The following is a 26,227-nucleotide window of genomic DNA, read 5'->3' on the forward strand; positions in this document are numbered from 1 at the left end:
CAGCTACTAGATAAAAGCACCACAAAAGCCCCATTAAATCTCCCAATCTTTAGAAATGCTGCAGAGCTGGGTTGAAGTAATGTGCTGCCTCTTCTGGGCATGTGTGCTTGGCACAGGAACATGTGGAGTTTAAAGTAAAGCACTGCTAATTAGTGACCAAATTAAAGGAAAAAACAGGTCTCAACTAGAAAAAAATAACTTCTCACCCTTGTCTGACCCTGCACCAAATGTATTCAAAATGTGAACAGGTACAGAGCACTTAAGAGCAATTTGCAAACCAGAGGCTGCCCTATATTCCCAGAATACACATTCCAAGTTTCCAAGGGATGCATACTCCCAAAATGCTGTTTCTTCATTCACAAAGGCACCAGGAACTAGCTGCTTACATGGTAGCAGTTGATGTACCTGATGTACCATACTCTATTAATAATACTAACTCCAGCAACCGATGAGTTTGGAAGTCACTCATCGTGGTGTCCTGTGACCAGTGGGGTCCCCCAAGGCTCTGTCCTTGGACCCATACTGTTCAACATCTTCATTAATGATGTGGACACTGGAGTCAGAAGCAGACTGGCCAAGTTTGCTGATCACACCAAACTTTGAGGCAAAGCATCCACACCAGAAGACAGGCAGGTGATCCAGGCTGACCTGGACAGGCTCAGCAAGTGGGCGGACGAGAATCTGATGGTGTTCAACGCCGATAAATGCAAGGTTCTCCACCTTGGGAAGAAAAACCCGCAGCATCCTTATAGGCTCGGCACTGCTATGTTGGCTAGCACTATGCAAGAAAGAGACTTGGGGGTCATCATTGACCACAAGATGAACATGAGCCTGCAGTGCGATGCTGCAGCTAGTAAAGCGACCAAAACGCTGGCTTGCATCCATAGATGCTTCTCAAGCAAATCCCAGGACGTCATTCTCCCCCTGTACTCGGCCTTAGTGAGGCCGCAGCTGGAGTATTGCGTCCAGTTTTGGGCTCCACAATTCAAAAAGGATGTGGAGAAGCTTGAGAGAGTCCAGAGAAGAGCCACGCGCATGAACAGAGGTCAGGGAAGCAGACCCTACGATGACAGGCTGAGAGCCCTGGGGCTCTTTAGCCTGGAAAAGCGCAGGCTCAGGGGTGATCTGATGGCCACCTATAAGTTTATCAGGGGTGACCACCAGTATGTGGGGGAACGTTTGTTCACCAGAGCGCCCCAAGGGATGACAACTAGGTCGAATGGTCATAAACTACTACAAGACTGTTTCAGGCTGGACATAAGGAAGAATTTCTTTACTGTCCGAGCCCCCAAGGTCTGGAACAGCCTGCCGCCAGAGGTGGTTCAAGCGCCTACATTGAACACCTTCAAGAGCAAACTGGATGCTTATCTTGCTGGGATCCTATGACCCCAGCTGACTTCCTGCCCTTTGGGCAGGGGGCTGGACTCGATGATCTTCCGAGGTCCCTTCCAGCCCTGATGTCTATGAAATCTATGAACCCTCACAGAAGCACTGAATTCCTTGGAGGAAATTGTGCCAGCACCCTCCCTCTGTGGTAACTATGTGAACCATACAAAAGGAAGGAAGGATATATCATGATTTTCCCATTCTTCGGCAGCTGATGACCAACAGGAGAGCTAGTAGACTTATCTGCACACCTAGCCCTCCGCAGAGGAATATAGAGTAGATGAGTACTGGTAGGAAGTGACCAGTGTAAAACACAATGTATCTGTAACAAGCTGATTCAGACCTGTATAGTTAGAATGAGTAACAGCAACATTCCTCACCGGTATACCTCTTTGCCAATGACAAAGACTCTGCACAGTTCCCCAGTCCCTGCTGCAGTATCCCATTTGCCCTCTGCTAATACTCCTCCCAGGGTCAGAAATCTCACCACCAGATCTCTGCTCACACTCCTGATCCCTTGCCAAGTCAGCAGTACCTGGCCAGAATCCCACTTTCTCCAACCATGGGCATCTCCCTGCCCTGTGTTTCCCTTTTAGCAGCTGGAAGTAGAGGTGAACTTCAGTTTTTGTCCTCCGTTCCCTTCCCCCTGCATACATATAGCCAAGCTTTCCTCCATATAAGATACTGAACTCTCAGGCTCTGTTCACATTTTCCAAGTAAGCTTTATGACAAGGCCTTGCAGTGATGATTCCACCTTCTTATGGGATCTCACATATCCATATCCAGAACTGACATTTATAGTATGTGCAGACATTCACTATATCTAATCTATATTCACATGGCTTACTTTAAGCCAGGCTGGGTTGAGCGGCTGGGCTTTCCCAGCCTCGGGGCTGCACTCCAAATGTGTACAGACATTTGTTAGATTGGACTAACTTGTTCCTGGTCTAACTTCATCTCCTCAGGTGAAGTAAATTAAATCATTTTTGCCCTTCAGTCTCATCGTCTTTTCCCTCAACAAAAGCACTGAATATCCATTTGCAAAGAACTGCTAACTGATGACTGTGCAGCTTGCTTTAGTTTCAAAGTGATTCACCAAGCTTCTTTATCGACTGCCTCTTTCACTGCCTCTCAGGTCTTATCCAATAACAAAATACATTTATACGTTGGATAATTTTATTAATTATTAAAGATTATTGAAGATGGTTGAAACAAACACATAAAGAAAAAAACAGGTATAAATCAGGTGCTATGGCAAAGGAGCCATTTAAATAAAACCACATAAAGACTTTGAACACCCATACTGAGGGAAGCTGTTAATGTGTAAAACATTACAGAAGCCTAGACCTAAAAAAATTCACTGAATGTATTTTACAGTGAATGTAACAAGTTAAAAAACAATCAATTTCTGATTTTTAAAGAAGTTTGAAAAAGGACACAGGACAGAGTTAATGGAGGTAGAACATTTACTGTTATATGCACAGTGACTCCAAATGGCATTTTCTCCTTGTGCAAAGGAAACTGCTTAAAGCACAATTTGGTTAATCAATAATATGCTGCAAACAGTAATGCATATGAGTGACATTATGGATATGAGTAACTCCACTGAGATAAGTGTGGACTTTAATGAGACTATATTCATGTCTACATTTTTTCTTCATGTAAGAACCTGCAGGCCTCGGAGCCTTAGACTGCAGACTATTTGAGACAAGAACTGCCTCTGGATATTTGCACCACAAGAAACACAATGGAACTCCAATTCTGATTGGGGTCTTTAAACACCACTTTAATATGAATAATAAATTAACAATGATAAATTATCCAGTATTCATTATCAGGCCCTAAATAATTACAGTTCAAATTATTAAATTAATTTGCACAGTAATTAATAAACATTTGAAAACATGTCCATTTTGGATTCTAGGAAGCGTGGGATCATTGAAACCATGGAATAATCATAGATTTATTCATTTAGGTTTCTTTTAAGTAAGCTCAAAGTCAGAAGCAGTTACAGTCCAAATAAGAGCAATTTTTATCTGTCTGATACTTAGAACAATGCATCAGATGTAGCTGCACTCTCTTCAGAGTAGCTGTGCGAGTTCACACCAGTTAAAAATACGGTTGTGTAACATCAATTCAAAGTGTGCTTTGACTCAAATACAAGACCATTTAAAATCCACTTTCCCCTCATTTATTTTTAAAGTCAGCTTTTGTATTACCATACATATTTGTATACAACAGATCAGGATGCAGAAGTTTGAAAAGTAAAATAAAGAAAGTAGCATACAAATTATCTTTTGCTTCATTCATTCCAGTGACTCAATAACAAGCAACTCGGTCATTCCCACTTAAATGACTTTATGACTTGTAGTGTTAGAGGGATGTTGTAGCCATGATGGTCCAGGAATTATCTGAGAGCCAAGGATTCTTTGGGGTCAGATCTTTTATTGGATCTGTGCATGCCAGGTTGAGATAAAGGTAGACAAGCTTTTGAAAACAAGGCATTCTTCACCAGGACCAGGTCCAATAAAAGGTATTGCCCAAAAGACATCTTGCAGAATTCCTAGAAAATCACAGCTACAACATCACTCAGACATTAACCATAGAAGTAATTAAGTCATTTCAATGGGGATGACTGATGAAGAATGTCCTGCCTTTGAAAGCTTGTCTAACCTTTATCCCAACTATGCAGTTGGTCCAATAAAAGATATTACCTCAAAAAATTCTTGGTTCTCACTTAATTGCTGGTAGCTACTTTAACTTATATCTGCCAGCAGAATTTCCCTCAAGTAAATGTTAACTGTTAGCTGTGACAGGTAACCAAAGTATAATCACAAATATCTAACTGATTTAATATAATCATAGACTTATCCCTGAAAATAGTGCCTACAATGTATTACTGAATCAAAACTGCACTGGAAGACAGATAAATGATTACAAGGTTTCAGGAATTACATTAAGATCTCCGAATAAAGCACGTAGTAGATAACTTTGCATAACTAAATATGTCTACAACTTAAATTCATTCCACAGTGAGTATTGTGACTTTACTAGGAAAATGACATTTGAGTAAAACCTCAAACATGGTACTGTATGACTTTACAAACTAAGCAAATAAGTCAATTTGTTAAGAAATAGTACAAGTGACAAAAAAGTAGAAATGCAGTGTTCTTACAACAGTATATTTAAGTTTGCAAGCTACCTTACTTTAAGGACACACAGACAAATCTATTTAGTTCATACCTCCATCCTATCCTGCCTAAATGTAACATTTCAGTTTCATTTTTTTGTTTAGTCATAATGCCTTTCAGTATCCCTATTTTCATATAAATGTCTAGCTATGTCTTAAACTCATTCATTCAATTTGCTTCGCTGGTGTAGTTTGCCAGTTTATCCCATATGCCTGATCCTTCACTTATTAAAGCCCATGGCAAAACTCCCATTCATTTCACTGAGAGCAAGACTGGGCTACTTGAATTCAACTTGAATTACCACTTTTTAAATTTATTAGGGCTTACATGGGGTCTTTTCATTTTGTAACCATTTAGACATTTATTGAATCTGCTTTAATGATTCTGCATATAACTCTTTTATCTGTTTACCTCTAAAGACTACTATTCTCTATCTTTTTACATGAAAAATATACACATGTATAGTTTTAAAACTGAAAACAATTCAAGTTACCATTTGACATTACAAACTTCCAGAACATTATCTTCAGCATCCTTTGAGAATATAATGTAAGCCAAATACTTAGGGACTGATGGACTAACCAAGCCCAGTAAACACAGTTTTTTTTATTTGTTTGGTAGTTGTTGCCCTGTTCCTCCATCTCCTGTCCCATTCCAGCCAACCAACAACAGATTTTTCTAAGCTGCTCTGAAATAATAGTCAATTGATTTTCTTTCTTACTCAGCAAGTAGTCTCGTTGGATTAGTCCTCACATTTATTTACTACTTGCAAACTGAAAAGAGAAATTAATGACATGTTTATAACTGTAAAGGTTAAAATTTGTCATTGTTCCTAAAGGTTCTATTTCCTTCCTGGAGAATTTGCTATTTTCCATTTCTAAACACCCTTAATTTCCAGTGGGATGCAGCACAAATAACTCCTGTTTGTTCACTGCTTTGTGTATCAATATTATTAATAAAGATATCTAAGATGTGCAGTAAGCTCATACAGAACTGGGAAGAGCCTTGCTAGAAAAGGCAAGTTAAAAAAATTCTATCATTTTTTGTTAGCATCAGTTAACCTAAAAATTGAATTCCACACTGGTCAAATCATGATTCTGGTGTAAGCAGCACAAAATAAAGAGGAGCTCATTTCACTCTAAATTTAAAAACAACAGAAACCTGGAATTTCATCCTGTAACCTCTAAACATCCTGACTTGTTTAGTACTGTTTAATACATGCCAGACTAACTAAAGTAACTTGGTAAAGCTCGTTTCAATATTATTTTTTATTGGTCCCATAAAAAGATCTACACATTCTCTAAGCTTTAGTTACCTTGCTGTGTACACACAATATGTTTCTAGCTTCATACATGTGCAATAAATGCTTATTAACATGATAAATCTTTCTGACTAAGAATCCATTTTCATAAACATCTCAGAGTTCTCCTTCAGTTTAACTGGATTTCACTTGATTTCACTTAACTGATTAAAGGGATATATTTTCAAGCCAAACTAACAAAAGGTATTTTATGCAGACTCTTAACAGGGCACTAAATGTAAAAGATAGGAGTGTTTCAGTCACTCTCAGAGCTTTGTCTCAATTCCTTTTCCTTTGCAGGATGCAACATCTTTACTCTTGAAGCTGCAACCCTCCCAACTGAGAAGATAAGGTTAATTGGAGCTACTTAAGATAAATCTGGTCACTAATAAGAACCTTCCACATGCTTGATTTTCTCATATTTTGACAAGTAAGACCTCTTTCTTTCAGGCTTGTCCAGAGTTTAGCTCACCCCATCTGACAGCAACCTATAGAAAAGGTTGTGTTAAAAGATTTCTGTTAAAAACATTTTACTCTCCTGCTGTTACTACTATATTATTATTCCTTTCTTTAGAACCCCTCTACTAGCATCTTCCCTCTCAAATCAAATTCAGACTTCCTGACCCCACTGTTAAGGCCCTGGGCAGCTCTGCCCCAAAACATCTCTGTCTTCCCTGCTTCTTATCTTAAGCAGGACTCTTAATAATACTCTTCACTTTATCTTCTTATTTTCACCATCATATTCTCTTCCATGCTGCTCTATATTCTGGGAACTTATCTTTCTGCACTACCATGTGAAACTGTAAAATTTATTTCTACCCTACACCAATTCATCAATGTTCCAACCAAAAGAAGGCACTACTTAATAATACAAATATATCTACTTCTTTGCAGTAGAACAGCCAATATCCAGGAGTATGTCGGAGCATCATATGAAGCGTGAGTGCCTTCGTTTTACATGTTGAACATGTACAATGATACCAATAAACAATAAGAATAAATATGTAACAAATATTCTGGAGAACCTAACTTCTTTGTTTCCTGCAGTATTTAAGAGACTTAGTTTATATATGGCTTTTTTAATCATTCGGTGCTCAGAGCCAAGGATTTTTCCAGCTCCAATTATACTTCTGTTCAGTTATAATTGCTGCATAAATCTGAGAGATTTTGCTCGACTCATTTCAATGTAGGGAAGATTTTTAACAGGGTGCTGGACAAGCAGAGATATCTGAATGAAAATTATCTTTTGAACATGCACTAACAGGGGCAAACTGAATTACAGATGTAATTTATCCGTCACAAGCTGATTCTAAATACTGATTATATCAGTGCTTATGCAGAAAATTGAAAGTGATAGAAAAGCCAAGAAGCTTTTCAAACTTTAATTTGCCTTGTTTCTCTTTGTATAATTTGCTCTGAACTATTAAGTGTGATATGGTAAGAGACTAAATTCTGCGGTGTCATAAAAATAAGAATTGGATATTAAATGTTTAAGCTTTCTCTTGATTTTGTAGAAGTGATGTAGCCATGATGGTCGAGGAAAATATGGTCAAGGTGATATTCTTTATTGGACCAACCGAATCACTGGGATAGACTTAGACAAACTTTTGGTTTTTACAGTACTTTTCTTTGGGTCTCTGGGACAGAACATCATTCTTTTTTTACTCTTTCTTTTTTAATTCAAGCTATTAGCTATTTCAATAACAGTATATCTGCCATGATTATACCAGGATTCTTCTATTTTTACACTGAATTAAAAACCTGTCAGGTTTCTATGCACTGAAAATTCTGGGAGACAGACCATTCAAAACTCTCAAAGATCTCATTGGAGAAGCCTTTACAACCTTTCTCTAGGTTTTGGGGGCATAGCAGTTGTACATTAATTTTTATTGAATCCAGCTCAGAAATCCTATTTTCCATGGTTAAGTAAATGTCAAACTATGACATACATACATTTTTTCAAGCTCATCCAAAAATGTTGTCCAAGTTGGAGATACATTATTAGTATAAACTCCATTGTATAACTATAGTTGTACAATAAATGAGCCAAAGGACAATTAGCTTAGTATTTTCACCAACTGCAGGGAAAATGTATATGATAAATTTGTGATGGAAAATGAAAGATGGAAAAAAGGGTTTGTTTCTTTATCACTCTAATATATTTGACACATATCCAATCATGTGTCTACTAGCTTTGACTTAATAGTGTTGTGTTTTGAGACTCAGCACAAATTAAAAATAGTCTTATTTCTTTGCAGTCAGGTTCCAGCTATCAGTTTTGCACCTTGGCACCAGTGGGCTGGGAGTTCCCATATCAGTGCCTCCTGTATCAGTGCCAATGGATTTTGCCACAGTGAAGCATTATAGGAACTCCTACCACCCAGTATCAAAGGAATCATAACTGACCCTCAGACTTGACTCAGACAAGAGACAGTTCTCCTACTACCTCAAGAATTAACCCAGTAAAAGCTCTAATGGAAGAACAACTAGGAGACCTGGTAGTTAAGTGAGAATTAGCTAAACTACATAGCTATAGTGAATAAATACATTTCAGGATGGCTTCTGGTGCTAAAAAATAAATCCAGTGGCTCTTGGGGGATCACTTCAACTGCTACTATTTCAGTGCTTTTTCAAATCTGGAGAAAATCCCAATGCTCAGTGAAACTGCTGCATTACTTAGTTTGGCATAGCTGCTATGGAACAACTTTAATACTGCATTGCAACCTGAAAGTAAGACTAGTCCTCAATCCTTCCTCCTCAGTAGGCACATCTATGTCAGATGTTTTACTTGAGATTAGAGCTAATTACTACGCAGTAAGCGTCAACCTCTACACATGCAGATGCTTAATGCACAGTAATTTGTTCTAATCATGGGTAAATTTGCTACATGCAAATGCAAGTAACAAATTTACTTCTGATTACTTGCTGTGCAGTAGCGCACATGTAGATGGCTGACCAGGAACAAATGTGCTCCTGGGCAAGAGGAGGAAGGAAATTGCTACCTGGCTCTGCCACCAGAACCCGGGCAGGGACTATCTCCACCTGACCTACCAGAAGGGAGCTCCCAGCCCCTGCTTTGCAAACAGGGAGCAGGGGCTGAGAGATCCTTATCTCCCAGTGCCAGCTCTGTGGCCATGGGGCCAGCATGGGGAGATTCAAGATAGATGCACGTACTATCCTGCGGTGGCATTATTTAATGTGCAGTACCACATGTGTAGCCACTGACAGAACTCGCTGGGGCACAAGGGTGCTTCAATGTGGGGGCTGCCTGCCAGCTACCCCACTGTGGAGTACCCTTGTGCCCCAGCCAGCCCCTCTGCAGCACATTGAGCCTGGTTGAAGTAGCCCCAGGCTGGCAGACTGACCTGCCAGGCCCCCTGCCAGCCAGGGCTGCTGTGGTCCTGGGTGCACATGTAAACACAATACCTGGGAGCAATAAACTCCACTGCAAATTGCGCTAGAGTTTATTCACTCCCATTAATAGCATGTGTAGACACGGCCACTGACACACATTCATTTCTTTTCATCAGATTTTCCTTTCACTCATCTGTTTCTCCCAAGATCTGGGGCTTGCTTTCAATTACAAGTTTTATTTTCCATATTAAACTGAGTACTACAGTTAGAATTTCCCCCTTGAAAATAGCTGTTAGGAAGATTGTGCAATCCTCCTGTTATCAACACTTCTCTGACTTCCCTGTTTATTTAGTTGTGAATTTCATGCAGCTTTTCTATTGCTGTGCTTACATTTCAGTGTTTTCTTAAGTCCCATTGTACCCCAAGCAGCATTCCCTAGGAAAATAAGTGGCATAGTGGGAATCCATGGAAAATAAAAATCAGTCAATTTAAATAAATATAGTGCTGGTGAAAGGTGCGAAATTAATAGACCAGACTGAAGTTCTTTATCCACATTCCAGAATGGGTGCAGTCACTAGCAGTGCAAGCTGACACACACCACCGTGCCAATGTGCTTCTTCTAAAGGGCAGTTCATGTGCTGTCCTTTAGCCTCTCTGCTGAGGTTACAGACAAATGCACTAATTATTCTAAGCTGTAGGATGTGTTTTGGGTGAGCTGAACATGTATCCTCCAAGAACTGGAGAGAACACCAACTCATTTTCCACAGGCTGTGTGTCAAAATTCCAGTGAGAAGGAGTGGAATGCAACATAAAATAGCATATAGTGATATAGTAAGCACATCAACAGACAAAGTCAAATGCTCAACACCAGTGATAAAACATTTATAGCCTGAACACAAATGCATCTTTGTTTGCAAGGCTAAAGCATAGCTGTGCTTCTAAGGTGCTTCATTCCTTATTTAATTTTATTTCCTTGCCCTCCTTTTTTCACTTTGAAAGTGACAAAGGTGAATAAAAAAGAAATCTTTCAGGATGCTCATAAAGAAATTTTAATTCCTTTCCAAAGAAGCCTGTTTTTACCCCAAGATGGAAACTGCTGTCTTTCCTCTCCAGGTGAGAGTCTGGACTGCTTGACATGAAGTAAGCTTCAGTTATTCTGCAAAAGATTATGCTTGTAGGACTCTTTTTCTATCAAATACAGAAAAATATAAAACCTTCCTCCCAGGGGCTGTATAAACAATGGAGGGAGCTGAAACTTTCTGTGCCACTTCCTTGATCAAGACGAACAAAACAATACAACATGAAATAAGAGAAGGTCAATAAAGCTAGGATTTAGGATTCATCAGCTGCTTGTTTTCCTGAAATCTAAGACATTATGTTTTGAAACATCTTCATCTGAACCATCATGCAATGAGGAAACCAGTTTAATTTGTAACACAACAGACATTCAGTGCACATAAATCACTTCCAAAATGGCCAAAAATAGTTTAAAATAAACCTGAATGAATGTGGTATCAGACTTTGCTAATTTAGGTTAAATTGGCTTAGCAAACTTCTGTTCCAGACCCCCTCCAAATTCAAGTTAACTCACAGTCCCCCGGCATCTCAGGATGCTTTGTACCTCCCCTGCAAACCACCCCCTCACTAGCCTTCATCCAAGCTTTCTGCTCCAGTGTTTCTCAACCCGCATGGGAAACCATGGCAGGCTGGCAGAGTTCCAGCCCACACGGGGCTGCTTGGGACCCCTCATTACCCACAAACAGCCCCCACTCCACACACCCCCTCCCGCCTCACACACTGGGGGGCTGAGGGCAGCGGGTCGGGAATGAAGGGCACTGGGTCGGGGCTAGCCATCAATGTTTACAAATGGATCCTGGTACAAAAAAGGCTGAGAACCACTACTCTAGAGCCCCCCAGCTTCTGGCCTGGGCCACTGCAGACATGTAGCTACATTTCCGGAATCAAAAGTGAATGTCTGATCACTTGCTTATCAGTTCAATCCATGCAGCTTAAACTAACCTGTGAAGATTGCATAGATTCAGCCTCCGGCTTTTTGACCATCTGTACTTAGCTTAGATGCTGGAGGCTACAAATAGGAGAGGAACAGTGGAAAAAAATCTGGGTCATACCCTGTTCACTCTCCCTTTCAGCATCCATTCTCTTCCTCTACGTAACACAAGATACTGGGCAGGATGACCCAGTAAATGGCAGTTCTTATGTTTGTAAACATGCAAATGAAATGAATTTCTGCAGTTAGGCGTATGTTCCTAATACGTGCAAAAGGTGCTACTTCCTTAATACCAGCTAATTCTAAAATGTAGTTCTAATTTGCTCTTCACTCCTAATGAACAAACAGTAACACTACTTGAAAGTTAAATGACAGATACGAGATCTTGGATTTAATGTAATGTCTTGTATTCAATAAATTAAGGGCAAATTTTGGTAATAAACCTTTGTGTTTTTACAAAAAAAAAGAAAAGAAAAGATTTGGGGTTAAAGGAAGAGCTACGCTTGAAGACTTGACTTTGGGTACTGGTTATTGTATGCAAACTTGTGCTATAGAAAGAAACACATTATTTTATGCCTTGTCATATTTTCTCCCTAGATGAGTAAGTGCATTTCCTTCTTTACTGCTACATCTTCATCAGTTCAGGGTTTCTACTCTTTTATTTGTAGAGACTAAACAGTGTAAATGTTTTATTACAATTTTTACTATATATTTTTAAATTTTCTTTCTACAGATGTAGACAGAGCTTCAGCATTTAATCTAAAACAAGGCATGCCTTATTGAACTATAACAGTTTAATATCTAGGTTAGCTGGCAAGATTTCTAAATGCCACTGATATTCCCACAGTGGAGTGTTTATGTATGCTTTTATAAATGGGTTATTTCTCCCTCAGACTAATGACTGTCCTATTTTCCTAATTTATTTCCTGCTTTTAGTTGTCCCCATTTCTTTTGTCCATGTAGGAGTTTAGGGCAGAGGCAGACATGTAGGGGAAAAGGCATAAATCCATTAGTTACATCCTATATGGCAACTCTAAGTTCTGTCTTATGAAGCTGGATGTTATGTTTGTATCTTCCAAGATTTTTCTTATGGTCATCGCTGTGTCAGTAGCTCTATAATTGTTGCACAATTTAAATCTTGTGACCTAAGAGTTAAAACCTACATCTATTGAGAGAATATTTCTATCTGATATTAGCTGTCCGAAGGAGTAAAGTATAAGGCTTAATAAAATACATTAATAACTAATATGTTAAAATATCTAATGATTTATAACCAGAGTCCTGTTCTTCCCTGTAATCCAATCAGAGGTAGACATTCTTACTTTACAGAATTAGGCTCCACTGCATTTTCCAGAACTGTTATTTCTCTTTTTGTGTCTCACATATATCAATAAGGGCCTAGTTTCAAGAGTTTGTGTTACTTTATCTCAATTTAAAATCAGACCCTCTAGGTTTTCTTTAAAATTGAGGTCAAGAATAGAAGTATGCATAATTAATAATTCCATCCCTGAGGTGATGGCAAAATGATATTCTCCCCATATTAATCCATCTGAATTAATAGATTTTACAAAATCTAAATATAACCTCTAAGTTTTCTTGGATCCTCAATAAAAAATACATTTTTGCTACAAATTTACAAAGAGTTTGAAAACAGACTTTTCTCCACTGCAGTGGAATTTTAAGAGGACTCAAATATTGTGTAACTATGGATCTCCCATCCCGGGTTATACCACCTGTATCGATATATGTATCGATCATAAATGTTGTAGAAAGGTCTCAAACATTCCACCTTTCCCAAAGAAGGTAAACATAAAGAGAAATACGTGTATATAGCTGCATAAGTGATAAACAAATTGCATCTGCTGAAGGCTAGTTTAAATCCAAACCCATTTCATATTAGCATAATATTCAATTCTAGTGCAAGGAAGCAGCTCCTAGAAAAGCCATGCACTCAAAGAAACCAACAGTTTATCCTGAGTGCCATAGATTCTGTGATGACCATTAGCATTAGGAAGATAATATTTTATCTGTCTTAACTAACATAATGCTTATTTAGATCACTGGAATCACTGGGAGTTTATATTAGCAAGAACTGGTGATTTTGGCTAATAGCGGGTTGTATCTGTGGAGCAAATTCTAATTTGCTTTATTATAGCTGTGCTTACTTACATTATCACTGAACTTGAACCTGAGTGGTGGCCACAGCAAACTCAGTGTGAATCCAAATCTCTTTAAGCTCCCCTAGTGATTTTTTTCTCTACTTTTCTTTCTGATGAATGCATAATTTAATGAATACATCATTAGAAAACCTAGTAGTAGCAGCAGAAATGAATGGCAATCTTAAACAAAATGCATGCATTTAGACTGGATGCCACAGTGCATCTATGTCATCCTACAGAATATATACTGTAAGGTACAGGCATTTTGTAGTCAACTACCCATTGCAAAGAACATTTTAAACCTTAATTTCAGGAAATACCAAATGAATCAATTATCTTTACAAAGTAAATCCTGCTTCACTTATGAATACTGCTTAGATATATTTGTTCCAAGCCCTATTTGCTATATTTTTTCCACTCAATCTCTTTAAATCTCCTCCCTCAAAACGTGCAATATATCCTTGGGACTTTTGAATCACTTGAATTGTTTACACTGTACAATAGGCAGTTTGTAAAGACTCTTCTTTCTCATACCATACCAAGTAAATGAAGGATGAAAGGTACAGCAACTCATAATAACAATTCTTAAATTCTGCTTAAAATCTAACTTCTGCAATGTAGTAAAATCCCCAAGTTGGATGCTCAGAGTTTGCTTTTACTGTGGAAAGTTTAATAATAGCCTATGCAAAAATTCTCTCTGATAGCAAGGTAACAAAGAAAGAAGACAGAGCTAATTTGAGCATTAAAATACAAAATCTGAATATTTAACCTAATCACTCAAGTTTGAAAACTGGGCTCCTGATATCCAAGGACCAAATTACCCCACACTTATTTTGAATTGCATATTACTCCAGAAATAGTTCTATTGACTTCAATAGGACTCATCGCAGAGTCAAGTGGTACGCGACAAGCAAGAATGAGACAATCCTGTTCCAATTAATACAAGCCTGACCTTTTCCTTCCATGATTCTCCTCCAACGTTCTATTGGAATCTCCCATCTCTCTTCTCCCACTAATTAACATGACACAAATACAGCAGAACACTAAACAACTGCACTAATTGGAACTGGTGGTGACAAAAATACGCAGTTGATCAGTAACTGTATGATGTAACTGTTACCTCAGTGTGCTCCTGTAGTAACAGAACCGGGGGAGGGGGAAGGAAATTACTGAAACTTTAACGCTGTTCAACCCAGGTTAAATTTACAGCAATTTAGCTCACTATCAAGAAGAGCATTCAGAAGTTTAACAATTATATTATAACAGCTGGTGCACACTCATAAGAAGCAACTCCCACCCCAAATTTGGAAGTGATTAAAAGTTGCTGCTGGCCATAGACAGAGATTATATTTTTAAGTACTTAGTTAGCAGTGCTTTTGCAAGCTCTCACTAATGGGAAAAAAATCCTGATCAAAAAGAAGCACAGGAGCTCTTTATAGAACTGCATTGCAAGAGCCATGTGTGCCAATGTGCCGCCAACTGGAGTACGGTTGTTCAGCATTCCACTATAGCTACAGTTCAATAACGTAATTCTGCTATAAGTGAATTCTGACTGATAATGAACTTATGTTAACTGCATAAATTAGATGTTGGATCCACTGAAGACCAATACTAAAGGCTGGTACTCCCAAAATGAGTCCCTGCAGATGTGAAAGGTGATTAGACCTGTCAGTAGCCACAAACCTAATGGACTATTCCCAGGATGGGTTCCCTAATTATTTTTTTTCACCACAGATCTGGACATGTAGCTATTATTTACCTTTTTCAGCAGATACACTTTTATTTTAGTGTAAACTCAAAAACAGTATCACAAAGATAATTTCCACTCATTACAATTAAATGACTTCCTCATATTTTTACTTCAGATGAAAACTGCATTTCTCAATTCCAGCCAGAAACTCTGCTACAGCCTATTAAACGTGAGACACCTGGGAGCGTGGCCAGCATCTGAAACAGCACAGCTGAAGGGTACTGCCATTTCACAGGGTCTCCTTAGAAAGTATTTGCTTTGCCTGTCTAATGTTCTAAATATAGCAAAGCACACAGGCTATATCCATCTCATTCTCCAGTATTCATGCTAGACAAGAGCTACACACACTTTGCAAAATCCAGCACTTCTTTTGCCAAACAAGTTAGCATGTTTCATGTTTTTTAAAGATCTACTGACAAATAAAGGATCTTTTAAGTTGTATGAATTAGAGATTTATTACCAGCTTACTAGAGACCTCTGTGGTGACTACAGATTAGACTTCTCTGCAATATGTAACATGAGCTGTTTAGCTAGTTTATAATTATTATTATATGCCTTTATATGGTGATTAATAATTATATAAGTGTTTAAAGATTAAGGGTTTTAGAGTCAGTTTTTGGGTGTACTATGCCATTATTTTGGATCTACATTGGTTATATTTTGGGAAATTCATTGGCTAGATTTTTGCAAAAAAAACCCAAAACTGCTTTTGTTGAAATATAATATTAAACAGATTAGCTAAAAACATAAAATCTGGACCCTCCATTCTGATGCAACTTTCCACTAAACCTGCCAAAAAGCTTGCCTAACAAATAATATGTACTATAGTATTGGAGGAGAAAAACATACCAGGTCCACCATGTTTAGCCTTGTACACTTAAAAACTATTAAACAAAACAAAATAAAACCCCAGTGTCCCATTTTGGTTGGACAGGGAATTTGGTAAAGAGGACTATCTATTTTTAGCTGACCAAGGGATTTTCATTCATTTTAAAATACAATTTAAAAGTATGTCAACAATCTACTTATAAAATACTTGTAAAGCATATATTAGCCATATTGCATGGTTAACAAAGGGGTATTTATTAATGGCTACCAAGCTTTTTTTTAATTAAGTTAAGTGGATAAGTGCTCTTCAGCTTGCAAAGAATTCCACCTGATACCTGTGGAGTCTTCCAGCAAAAAGCTTTGAGCATGTCATGGAGAGAGGTTTTAACCCAAAACACATCTTTTGGTGTTAAAAAATGAAAACATGTAACTACTGAACAGTATGTTTGTCCATGGTAAAAGAAGATCTGGATTGAATTACAAACCACTCAAATCCACCGACTTCAACATGGCCATGAAGACAGCTACCTTCAAATCGTAGTTTGAAACAATATAAGAGGTTCATAAAAATATGAGGATTTCATAACTTTTTGTGAAGGATAATTATATACTTTTTAAGGACAGTGTAACTGAAATGCAGAAGTTTGTCCAAGGTAATACAATGAGCTAATGAAACAGAACAGCTTCCTGGCATCCAGTCTTGTAAAGTACAACATGAACAAAACAACCTCCTGACCTGGAGCCCTAAATGTTATCCCCTAACCCACATTTTCTGTCTGTGCTGCCTTTTGCCATAAGCATTACATTTTGAAAGCATTTCAAACTATCAAGGAGGCTGGAATTGGCAACACTGCTGATTTACAATGGAGTTGGAAGAAGCTTCTTCTTCTAAACAGATTTTCATGTGTTTGCTTCTTTAATGAACGTTGGTGTCTTACTTTCAACATTTTTATATACTTTCTAAATATTTTTTAAAATATTATACATAAAATAAAAGATAAGTGGAGCACCACAGAAGTGGATATGAAGCTTTGCAAAATCAAAATGAGGAGCAACAGTTATTTATAAAATAAAACTAATTGTACTGCTGTTGGAGCTGGTTAGTATTTTACCAATAAATTAATTCTAGTTCTTAAACATGGAGTGCTGTACAGAGCTCCATGAGCCTAGCTTTTACATCTCATATGCAAACTATGATCTGGATATTACAAAACAGCAACATCTGGTGCCAATTCCTAAAGTGCTTACAGTCCCAAATCAATTTAAAAGCAGCACATCAGCTGTAATGGGACCAAACCAGTAGCAGACCCTTGTACGGTAACTTCCATTCCAAGCAGCATAGAGAACTTCACAACTTCCCACAAGTACAGGAAAGCGTGGTAGAAGAGACAAAACTAGCAGGGACATATTCACCAGACCAAACGTGTCATACACAGAGTGTAGGATCCATAATTACAAAAATCTCCCAGACTGTGCCTAGAGTGAGTCAGGAATTTTTTTTGAAAATGTTTACTTGTCAAAACCAAAACATTTTACAAGAAAGTGCTGGTTTTCAGGAACTTCTCCACTTAAAATATATTTTTTAAATATAAAAATAGATCACATATTTCTTCCTGACGTTGGTGACACAGAAAATTCTCATTTGCAGTGTAAAAAATTACTTTGAATTTAGAAAACATAGCTGATTATAGTAATTTTAAAACAAAATGGTGCAAAAAGATTATTAGGCACTATGAAAAAATAATTTTAAAACCTGAATAACGTTTTTGGTTGGCTTGTATTTTTCAGCTTGTGAAATTTTCCAGGTTTCACTTTTGTTTGAATTTCAACAAGGAAAGAAATTAAAATCTTCAAAAGTACTGCAGGACCAGAAAACTATTTTCTGCCTAGGTCTGCCTGCACAAACAGCCCACAGTAGCTAGCTGCAACTGAAAATTCCCTCCCTCAAACATGATATTTTCATGAACAGAACAGTCCATTACTTGGACTTTGTTCCACTTCCCAGGAGATAGTCCCAAAAGTAGCAGTATTATATTGTGGAGAAAAAAACCCAACTTTTTTTTTCAATCGCAACGTCTGATTTTTATGACTCTCTAGCTGTATTAAAATGCAGTCTGGGGACTGGACTTTAAATTTGGGAATTATTTAATTCATAAAGCATAAAACAAAAGGAACTGGAACTCTGCCTCACAACTGATCACTGAAACTAGAAATATTTTAAAATTCCAGCCTCATCCTTTTCACAGCTTCACTAATATATACTTCCTGGAAATGATAGTAATCCTCTGCCATAGCTACCCTTGCATGACTAGAGAGAGGCACCTAGATTCAGTTAAGTTGTCCAAGTAATGTATCTCCTTTCATTAATTATTTATAATTCTAAAAAGAAAAGAAAATCGGAAGACTGCAAATAAAACTTGAAACATGCCTTTCAGAAATGATCATTCTGATTAATGAAGGAAAACATTAATTTAAAATGTACTGCCTATCGTCCAGAGACATCAACAGTCTATGTACATTTCAAGATAAAAATAAATCATCATATAAAATATATAGTTTCCTTTTCTAGTCTCATATATATATATATGGAATCTTTACTCCAAGTTTACTATTTCTAAATGAAATATATACTGTGTTTTGCTCCAACTATAGACAAATGATAATTTAGGGTTAAGGAACTAGTATCTGTATCCACGCCAGCACCAGAAGCCCAAATTCTGTGGTTATTAGTTCTCCCCTATTTTCCTTCCCCTTCACCCGAGAAAGAAAAAAGCACAACAAAATATCAGAACAGAAAGACCCATAAATCTCAGTGCCGGCACACACAACAATCCATATGTCTCAGACCCTATGGTTTCTCCGATTAGAACTGCTTCATTCATTAACTGTTTATCCTTGAAAATAATATAATATTTACTCACTTTCAATGAATCAAAGCAGGCGATTACTCGTCCATTTTCAACTTGGCAGCTTTTCGATGGATGTGCAAATTTACATTCCGTGTCTGGTCGTGAGCAAGTCCCTCTTTGGAACTCTCTACACACTTCCAGTGTTAGCCATTTTGTGTCCCGAATCGGTGTGACACTAACAGCCATTTTTAGATTTTACAGGTAGTTAAAATTTTTCAATGTAACAAATAAACAAACAGCCAAACTGATAGACTGGTAATGATGAAAATGTCACCTCCAAAATATTTCTTTTTTTTCCCCGCTCCCTACTTCAAAAGTACATGTAAAATGGTGTTGTCACAATATCAAGGAAAAGATTTGCCACTAGAAATTCACAGCATGAAACTGTTAATTGAAAGAGGTTTTGTACTTAAAGAAATGCTAAGATCATAAGGAAGATGAACGTTAAAAAGTGTGGCCTGGAACTAGCCTTGTGCTCTCAGTAACCCATTCTGAGTGCCAATTTGGAGCCCAAAATGCAAGCATGAAAACGTGGCAGACCCTTTGACACAGAATTTCCAAGCTGCTTTCAGTAAAGTTGTCTGAAAGGTAATCTCCACACACAGCTGAATTTGCAATTGGGTTTTGTGGTGCAATCGGTATTGATTAGTTTGGCATAGACAGATGCAGCAGTTTAGAGCAACAATCGAGAAATTATATTTTTTCCTCTCCTTGATTTTCTGGCAGAAGATATCTTACTTTTTCAGCAAACTTTTTATTTCTACACTAAAGCAGCCTAAGGCAATGCGCCTGATACTTAGAGCTTTTCTCTTGATTATAAGTAGAAATGGGGGTGTCTGGGCTAGAGGTGGAGGGTGGATGTGCTGTCGTCGCAGTCTAGCTGGCAGCAAGCAAGGCAAAAAGCAGAGACTGCTCTAGAAGCGGTTCCAAGCAGCAGAGACGTCAGGAAAGGCACTTCTTAGTACCAACCTGTAGAAAAAACAGATATGTTAACATTTACCAAGCAGCATTTCACTGATGTCCCACAGCATTATACCCTGGCCGTGTGATCCTAAACTACTATGCAGAATTATAGACTGTCCATTTCCTTCACACAAAATACTTACAGTGTAGCATATTGCAGCCAGCCATCGTAGATTTATTAAAAAAGGGGCCGTTTTCCCTTGTGAAGCAATGCATGATAGGGAGATAACCAATCACAGATAGTGTTGCAGCAATATTCTGGGCAGAAAGCCAATAGTGTGGGCTGTCTTATGAAAGGTCGCGCCTGTCAGACGTTCGTTACTATGCTATAAGCACAGAAAATGTCCATCAGATGTGACTTATTCCACTGCAAGAGGACGAGCATGTGGGTTTTGAATTTACCCAACATGCAGTTAGTGGATTAAACCATGTTAGTTTTAAAACAGCTTCCAACACAAGCACAAGTGCCTGCAGAATCCCGACAGAAAAAGCAAGCTTCCAAACTGCAGATTATTTTCAAGCTGTTCTCTCTCCTGCTTGCCTTGAGCACAGCCAGCATACAACCTACCATATCTGATCCAAGAGTATAAAAGGAAAAGGGGTGTTCACAAATGGTACATTCTCCTGACCTATCCAATTCACTTCCTTCTAAGCCTTAAGTCGTGCCTCTCTACAGAAATCAACACTTGTTTAATACTGTAAAACTATCCCAGGCAGCCAGCAGACACTTTGTCAATATAGCACAGGCAGACTAGATATGAACAAAAGCACCCTTTATTTTGACCTTTCTCAAGCACAAGCCTAGTTCTTACAGGGATTATAAGAAATGCAGTCTTGTCAGGATGTCTGGCAAAATGCAAGTTATCCTCAGGAGAGAAAGTGATTCTATTACAGTAATATTAAATATTAAGCAGGCAATTTGATTTAAGCAACATGATGCACTTCAAAATGACACTCTACTGAATCAGATGCCTGCTGGTCTAAGCTTCATATGTATGAATCAATCTCTGTACCCCTGAAAATCTTGTACTGAAATTGCATCTGGGTGGAAATAGCAAATTTTCCTTTTAACGCTGATGACATGGTTTACCAGAAGATTTGACAGTATCATCATCATCACATTCATAATGTTAAAACAATTGCAGCATGTCTTGCTCAATGGCAAAAAAGGCTATTTTAAATTAAAAGGGTAAAAACTTCATTGAAACTCCTACCTTGGCTATTCCCTGATATTAAACAGTTTCAAGCACAATCTTCATAATTTAAACACAGTATTTATTTCCCTTGCTTTTATAACTGTTTAAGATAGAAACTTGTACTGAAGATTATAAAATGCTTATTTTTTCAAGTTACTTCCCAAAATCCATTGGAACATAACCTGTGTTACAAGCTTCTTAGTAGTAACAAAATGACAAACTTCCTGTCACATAAAACCACGTATCAGTTTGTTTTAGGAACTGGCATAACAAATACAAATCCGCCATTAAAAGGACATAGTAAAAAAATGTACTGAACAGGTACAACTGTCAGCTTTCAAATGATAATAGGGAAACACAGCAGTTTCTTAATTTTTGTTTCTTCATTAAAATGCGACATTTAGGCAAAAAAGAACTATTGGGAACGATAAGCCATGATAAGCAAGTTTTGTGTTAGAAATCTAAACTTTTAGAGTTCAGACTCAGCAGTAAATCCAAGGTGGCAACTTAAATATTTGATCTATGTATGTATTTTTTAATTAAGTACTTGTAACTGAAAAGAAACACCTGAAAATAATTCAGTAAATAAATTTGACCCTTCCCTGGTAGGTCAAAAAGTAGAGGAAATTAATCTGATCTAAACTAACCTAATCATGAAATATGGATTCTGAAAACACCTAAAAAGAATCCTCACAAGATGGAAGTGAGTCCCTATCACTGAGTTTCTATCACTGAGGACTAATCCTACCATTTCCTGGATTTTGTCTAGTCTCTTTTAGGTAACCAAACTACAAGTTCTTTCTATCCTTCTAGTACTAAAATGCACAAGTTGTAGTGTGTTCATTTTTGTCTTCCCCTATCAGCATCCCTAACAAAATGGCCAGTAAAGCAACTCTGAAAGCAACACTTGTTAGTTTAGCATAGCTGCAAAGCAATAATGGAGCGACATACATTAAGAATCTTTTTCAGGTTTAGAAAAGCAGTAAAATAGGTGTGGAAGAGAGTAGTAAATATAATCCTTTAAGTCTATCTATCTATCTGTCAATTTCTATTTTCTCTGTACTCTATGTTGTGTAAGTGATCAGAATCAGGCAAACAATTTTGGGCACAATTTTTTGCCAGCAGTTTTCATTTAAACGTTTATGCACTTAATGTTAGGGCAAGGTCAGAACACTGGATGTGCAAATGACCAAAAAATCAGATGCCAATAAGTGTGAAAGTAATGTGCCAGCAGATATTTTTGTTAGTAAATGAAAGGTAGGAAAAAGGCCAGACTGTGAATCATAGAAAAATAGGGCTGGAAGGGACCTCAGGAGATCATCTAACCCAACCCCCTCCTCAAAGCAGGACCATCCCCAACTAGATCATTCCAGCTGGGGCTCTGTCCAGCCTGGCCTTAAATACCTCCACAGATAGAGATTCCACCACCTCTTTAGTTAACTCTTTCCAGTGGTTCACCACCCTCCTTGTGAGAAAGTTTTTCCTAATATCTAAGCTCAACTTTCCTTGCTCCTACTTGAGACCATTGCTCCTTGTTCTGTCACCACTGAGAACAGTTTAGCTCCATCCCCTTTCAACCCCCCCCTCCCTCAAGAAGGTAAAAATTATCAACTCCCCTCCTCCAGTCTTCCTTTCTGCAGACTAAATAAGTGCAGTTCCCTCAGCCACTCCTCCGAAGTCAAGTGTCCCAGCCCCCAAACCATTTTCATTGCCATTCACTGGACTCTCTCCACCTGTCCACATCCTTTCTGTAGTGGGTGGCCCAAAACTGGACACAGTACTCCAGATGTGGCCTCATCAGTGCAGAACAGAGAGGAATAATTACTTCCTTCAATCTGCTGACAACACTCCTACTAGCGCAACCCAGTATGCTGTTAGCCTTCTTGGCAACAAGAGTACACTGCTGACTCATATCCAGCTTACTGTCCATTGTAACCCCCAGATCCTTTTCTGCAGAGCTCTTGTTTAGCCAGTTGGTCCCAAGTCTGTAGCAGTGCATGGGATTCTTCCATCCTAAGTGTAGGGCTTTGTTCTTCTCTTTATTGAACCTCATGAGATTGCTTTTGACCCAATCCTCCAATTTGTCTAGGTCACTCTGAATCCTAGCCTTACCCTCCAGGGTATCTACTACTTCCCCCAGCTTGGTGTCATCCACAAACTTGCTGAGGGTGCACTCCATCCCACTTTACAGAATAATGAAGCTATTGAACAAAACTGGCCCCAGAACAAAACCATGTGAAGAACCATCCCCTAACATACAATAAGGACATTCCCATCAGTTTACAAAACTTTATGTTAGATTAATTTGGCCCTAATCAAGTCACTTAGGTACTTCATTATCCAGTTGAAAACCTGTTAGCAACAACAAATTTACTAATATATCCTCATCGTGTTATGTCCATCTTGTATGAAACAGCACAGTATTTCATGGACGGTATTTCAACACATTTTCTCTCCAGCACTACATGTAGGAAATAAAAATAAAAATGCTTGAGATGATTTGATGTAGACTCAGGTGACAAGTGTCCCATAAATTAAGAGAAAGTTGTGATGCAGTCCTAATTGTCAATTCTTCTGCTTTTTCCATTTGGCACTCTCTCCATAGTATGTACTACTAGGCCCAAATACTAAGAAGGTGTCAGAGCAGCAATTATAAAACATATATTCCTGAGTGTACAGGAATAAATAGCCCCTACTCCAATCCAGGTGTATAAATTTCCCTCTTGTCACACAGAAAGGTAAATGTGCTAACAAAACACGTGTTTGTGAATCAAGAATGGCAATTCCTTATAGAAACTGTGAGTGTATATTTGAATTGAAAATTAACTGCACAGATCACGTAAATAATGAAGGAAGGATAATCATGCTGGACTTCCAGAGAATATGTTTAACTCCTAGACTCCCTAATGGAATCAGAATTTCAGGGTACAAGTGAAATCTTTTATGAGACCCACTAGATATTTGCAAAAAAAGTCTTTATTTGCAAGCTTTTGGGCACACTCGCCCTTCCTCAGGCATAGGAGAATGCAACGATTGTAAAATTTCTCCTAGGTGGAAATGAAAATTCATATTTCACAGGAGAGCTGAAGGTATTGTAAGATCTCCTGGTTGGAGTAGTTCATTTTGTGCCAAGTAGGCTCAGATAAAAGTTGGAACAGTCTATTTACCTTGATGTTGGCTGGTGTCAAGCAGGATGCTGAATTATGTTTGCTTCTGGTTATGATATTTCATAATTCAGAGGAGTGTGGGGTGATGAAATGTTCTCCTGGGCAAGGAATTTCTTCCTACTGCTCTTTCTGGCTGATCTTGAATAAATCACTTATGTAAACCTCTCATTGAGGTCAACAGCAAATTCCTATTGAATTCAATGGGATAGAATTTTACCCTCTGCTCTTCAGCTTACCATCTGTAAAATCCCAGTAATAACACTTTCACAATTTACAGGGGAGTTGTGAGGCTGAAACTATGAATGTTTATAAATCTTTTGAATGAAAGTGTTATATAAAACATCAACTTCTTACTAGTATAAATATATATTTTGCCTCAGAAATTACTTGTCTGTTAGCAAACTGTTTGGCAGAATTTATTTCTGAAAAATTTTTAAATGAACTCCAGAGAAAAACAAGGACTGAATTAAGAGCAAATTTATGCACTGAATATTCCCAATAACAAAGCTAGCGGGATAAACAACACAGGAATACATTTACCAAACTTTCTAAGCTTTTTCCTCCTAACTTGAAATTCTCTTGATACTTTCTGGCTCAGTAAGGGTGTCACAGATAGCATTAATTTGTGACACAAACACCACCAAAGAACTGTATGGCATGGGCTGCAGTGAGATGTCAGATATCTGCAGTGTCTCTGTCTGCGCTCTCTCCAGTTATCCAAGATACACTGCAATAACTTCAAGAGGAGAAGAGTAAGGGAGGGGGCTTTAGCTGTTGTTTAAAAAGCTTAGGTAAAATTTACTTTTTTGCTGGGGTTCCCGAGAACCCCATTATTGGGACATTATTACACCAAATTTCTGCTTACCCAGTATGCAGTTCATTGCATTTGAAACTACCTATTATTGCCTGTGACTGTCACAACTTCAACATTGCCAAAAAATAATGTTTTTACCCACCAATTATTGGAAATTCATGTAGGAAAGAAAAAAGTATGAGTAAGTTGGATAAAGAAAATGCAGATGCAAACTAAGGCAATGAATACACTGAAAGGAAATCAATACTGCACTTTTCAGGAGAGGCCTAAATGCACATGCAGAGAGAAAATAACATAACACTGAAAAATCATTCCCCAAAGTGAAAATGATTGGATTTAATTGTCTATTGAACTGAATCAATGAACATGGTTATGCATAGCTTCACAAAGCAAACCAAATATTCAAATGTTACGTGAAAACGCCTGAGAAAGTGAAAGTAAGACAGAAGGGGACCAAGCGATTATGATTTCCAAGTTGTCACTGAATATGCTCAAATTCTATCACTTCCCACTATTGTTACAAAGAAATGTCATGCTACTGGATTCATGATATGCTATTTTCCGTTTCTCATTACAATCTTTGTCAAAAGAATAAGGTATCTGAAACACAGATGCCTTATTTGTACTGAAAATTACTGAACAGGGAGCCATTGTTTTGACTCTTCCTGTAACTGGATTAGCTGGACATTCCTGTTTTTTCCATTTGAAGTCACACATGCCTCAGAGATGTACAGACCAGACAATCAAAATGTATACCAGTAGAAAGGTTAAAATAACAAGTCAAATTATTTTGTGCCTAAAGGAAGTATTATAAGAAAAACTTAATCGCATATCATGGAAGTTGTCAGGAAGAACAGGTAATTATGTGACACGAATGTAACTTCAGGACAATGACTCTAATAAAATGGGCAATGGGTGCAATTAATATTCTATTCATATTGTTAACACTGCAATAACCTGCAGTTGTCAAATCAAAACTTATTTAAAGAATACCAAGATACTGATCAGATTACTGTGTTTTCAAGCTTACTCTGCCAAATGTCAAGTTTACCCATCTCAGCATCAAGAGATCCTATTATTGTTTCTTAGATCAACTGAGAAATATAAATATAGTGATGTCACAAGATTAAGTGAAAACAATGACTATGGCTAATTATCTAGCCAACAATTAATTTAAAGCTGATAGGACTCAGTGTGCTCTT

General features: G+C 37.9%; 1 protein-coding gene across 21 annotated transcripts in view; it reads right to left on the reverse strand.

Moving 5' to 3' along the window:
- The window catches only part of MBNL1 (muscleblind like splicing regulator 1), a 212,885-nt gene that overhangs the window by 143,528 nt on the left and 43,130 nt on the right, over nt 1-26,227 (reverse strand). For 13 of the 21 annotated variants that reach the window (XM_006034022.3, XM_025216000.1, XM_014524884.2 and 10 more), the window contains one exon: nt 18,898-19,854. The exons of 2 other annotated variants lie outside the window; for them this stretch is intronic. In XM_006034022.3, coding sequence (XP_006034084.1) covers nt 18,898-19,071 — 174 coding nt within the window. In that variant the 5' untranslated portion in view covers nt 19,072-19,854. 6 more of the 21 variants (XM_006034035.3, XM_025216003.1, XM_025216004.1 and 3 more) reach the window with 4 other exon arrangements.

This window comes from Alligator sinensis, unplaced genomic scaffold (assembly GCF_000455745.1).
Source record: "Alligator sinensis unplaced genomic scaffold, ASM45574v1 scaffold1127_1, whole genome shotgun sequence".
NCBI lineage: Eukaryota > Metazoa > Chordata > Crocodylia > Alligatoridae > Alligator > Alligator sinensis.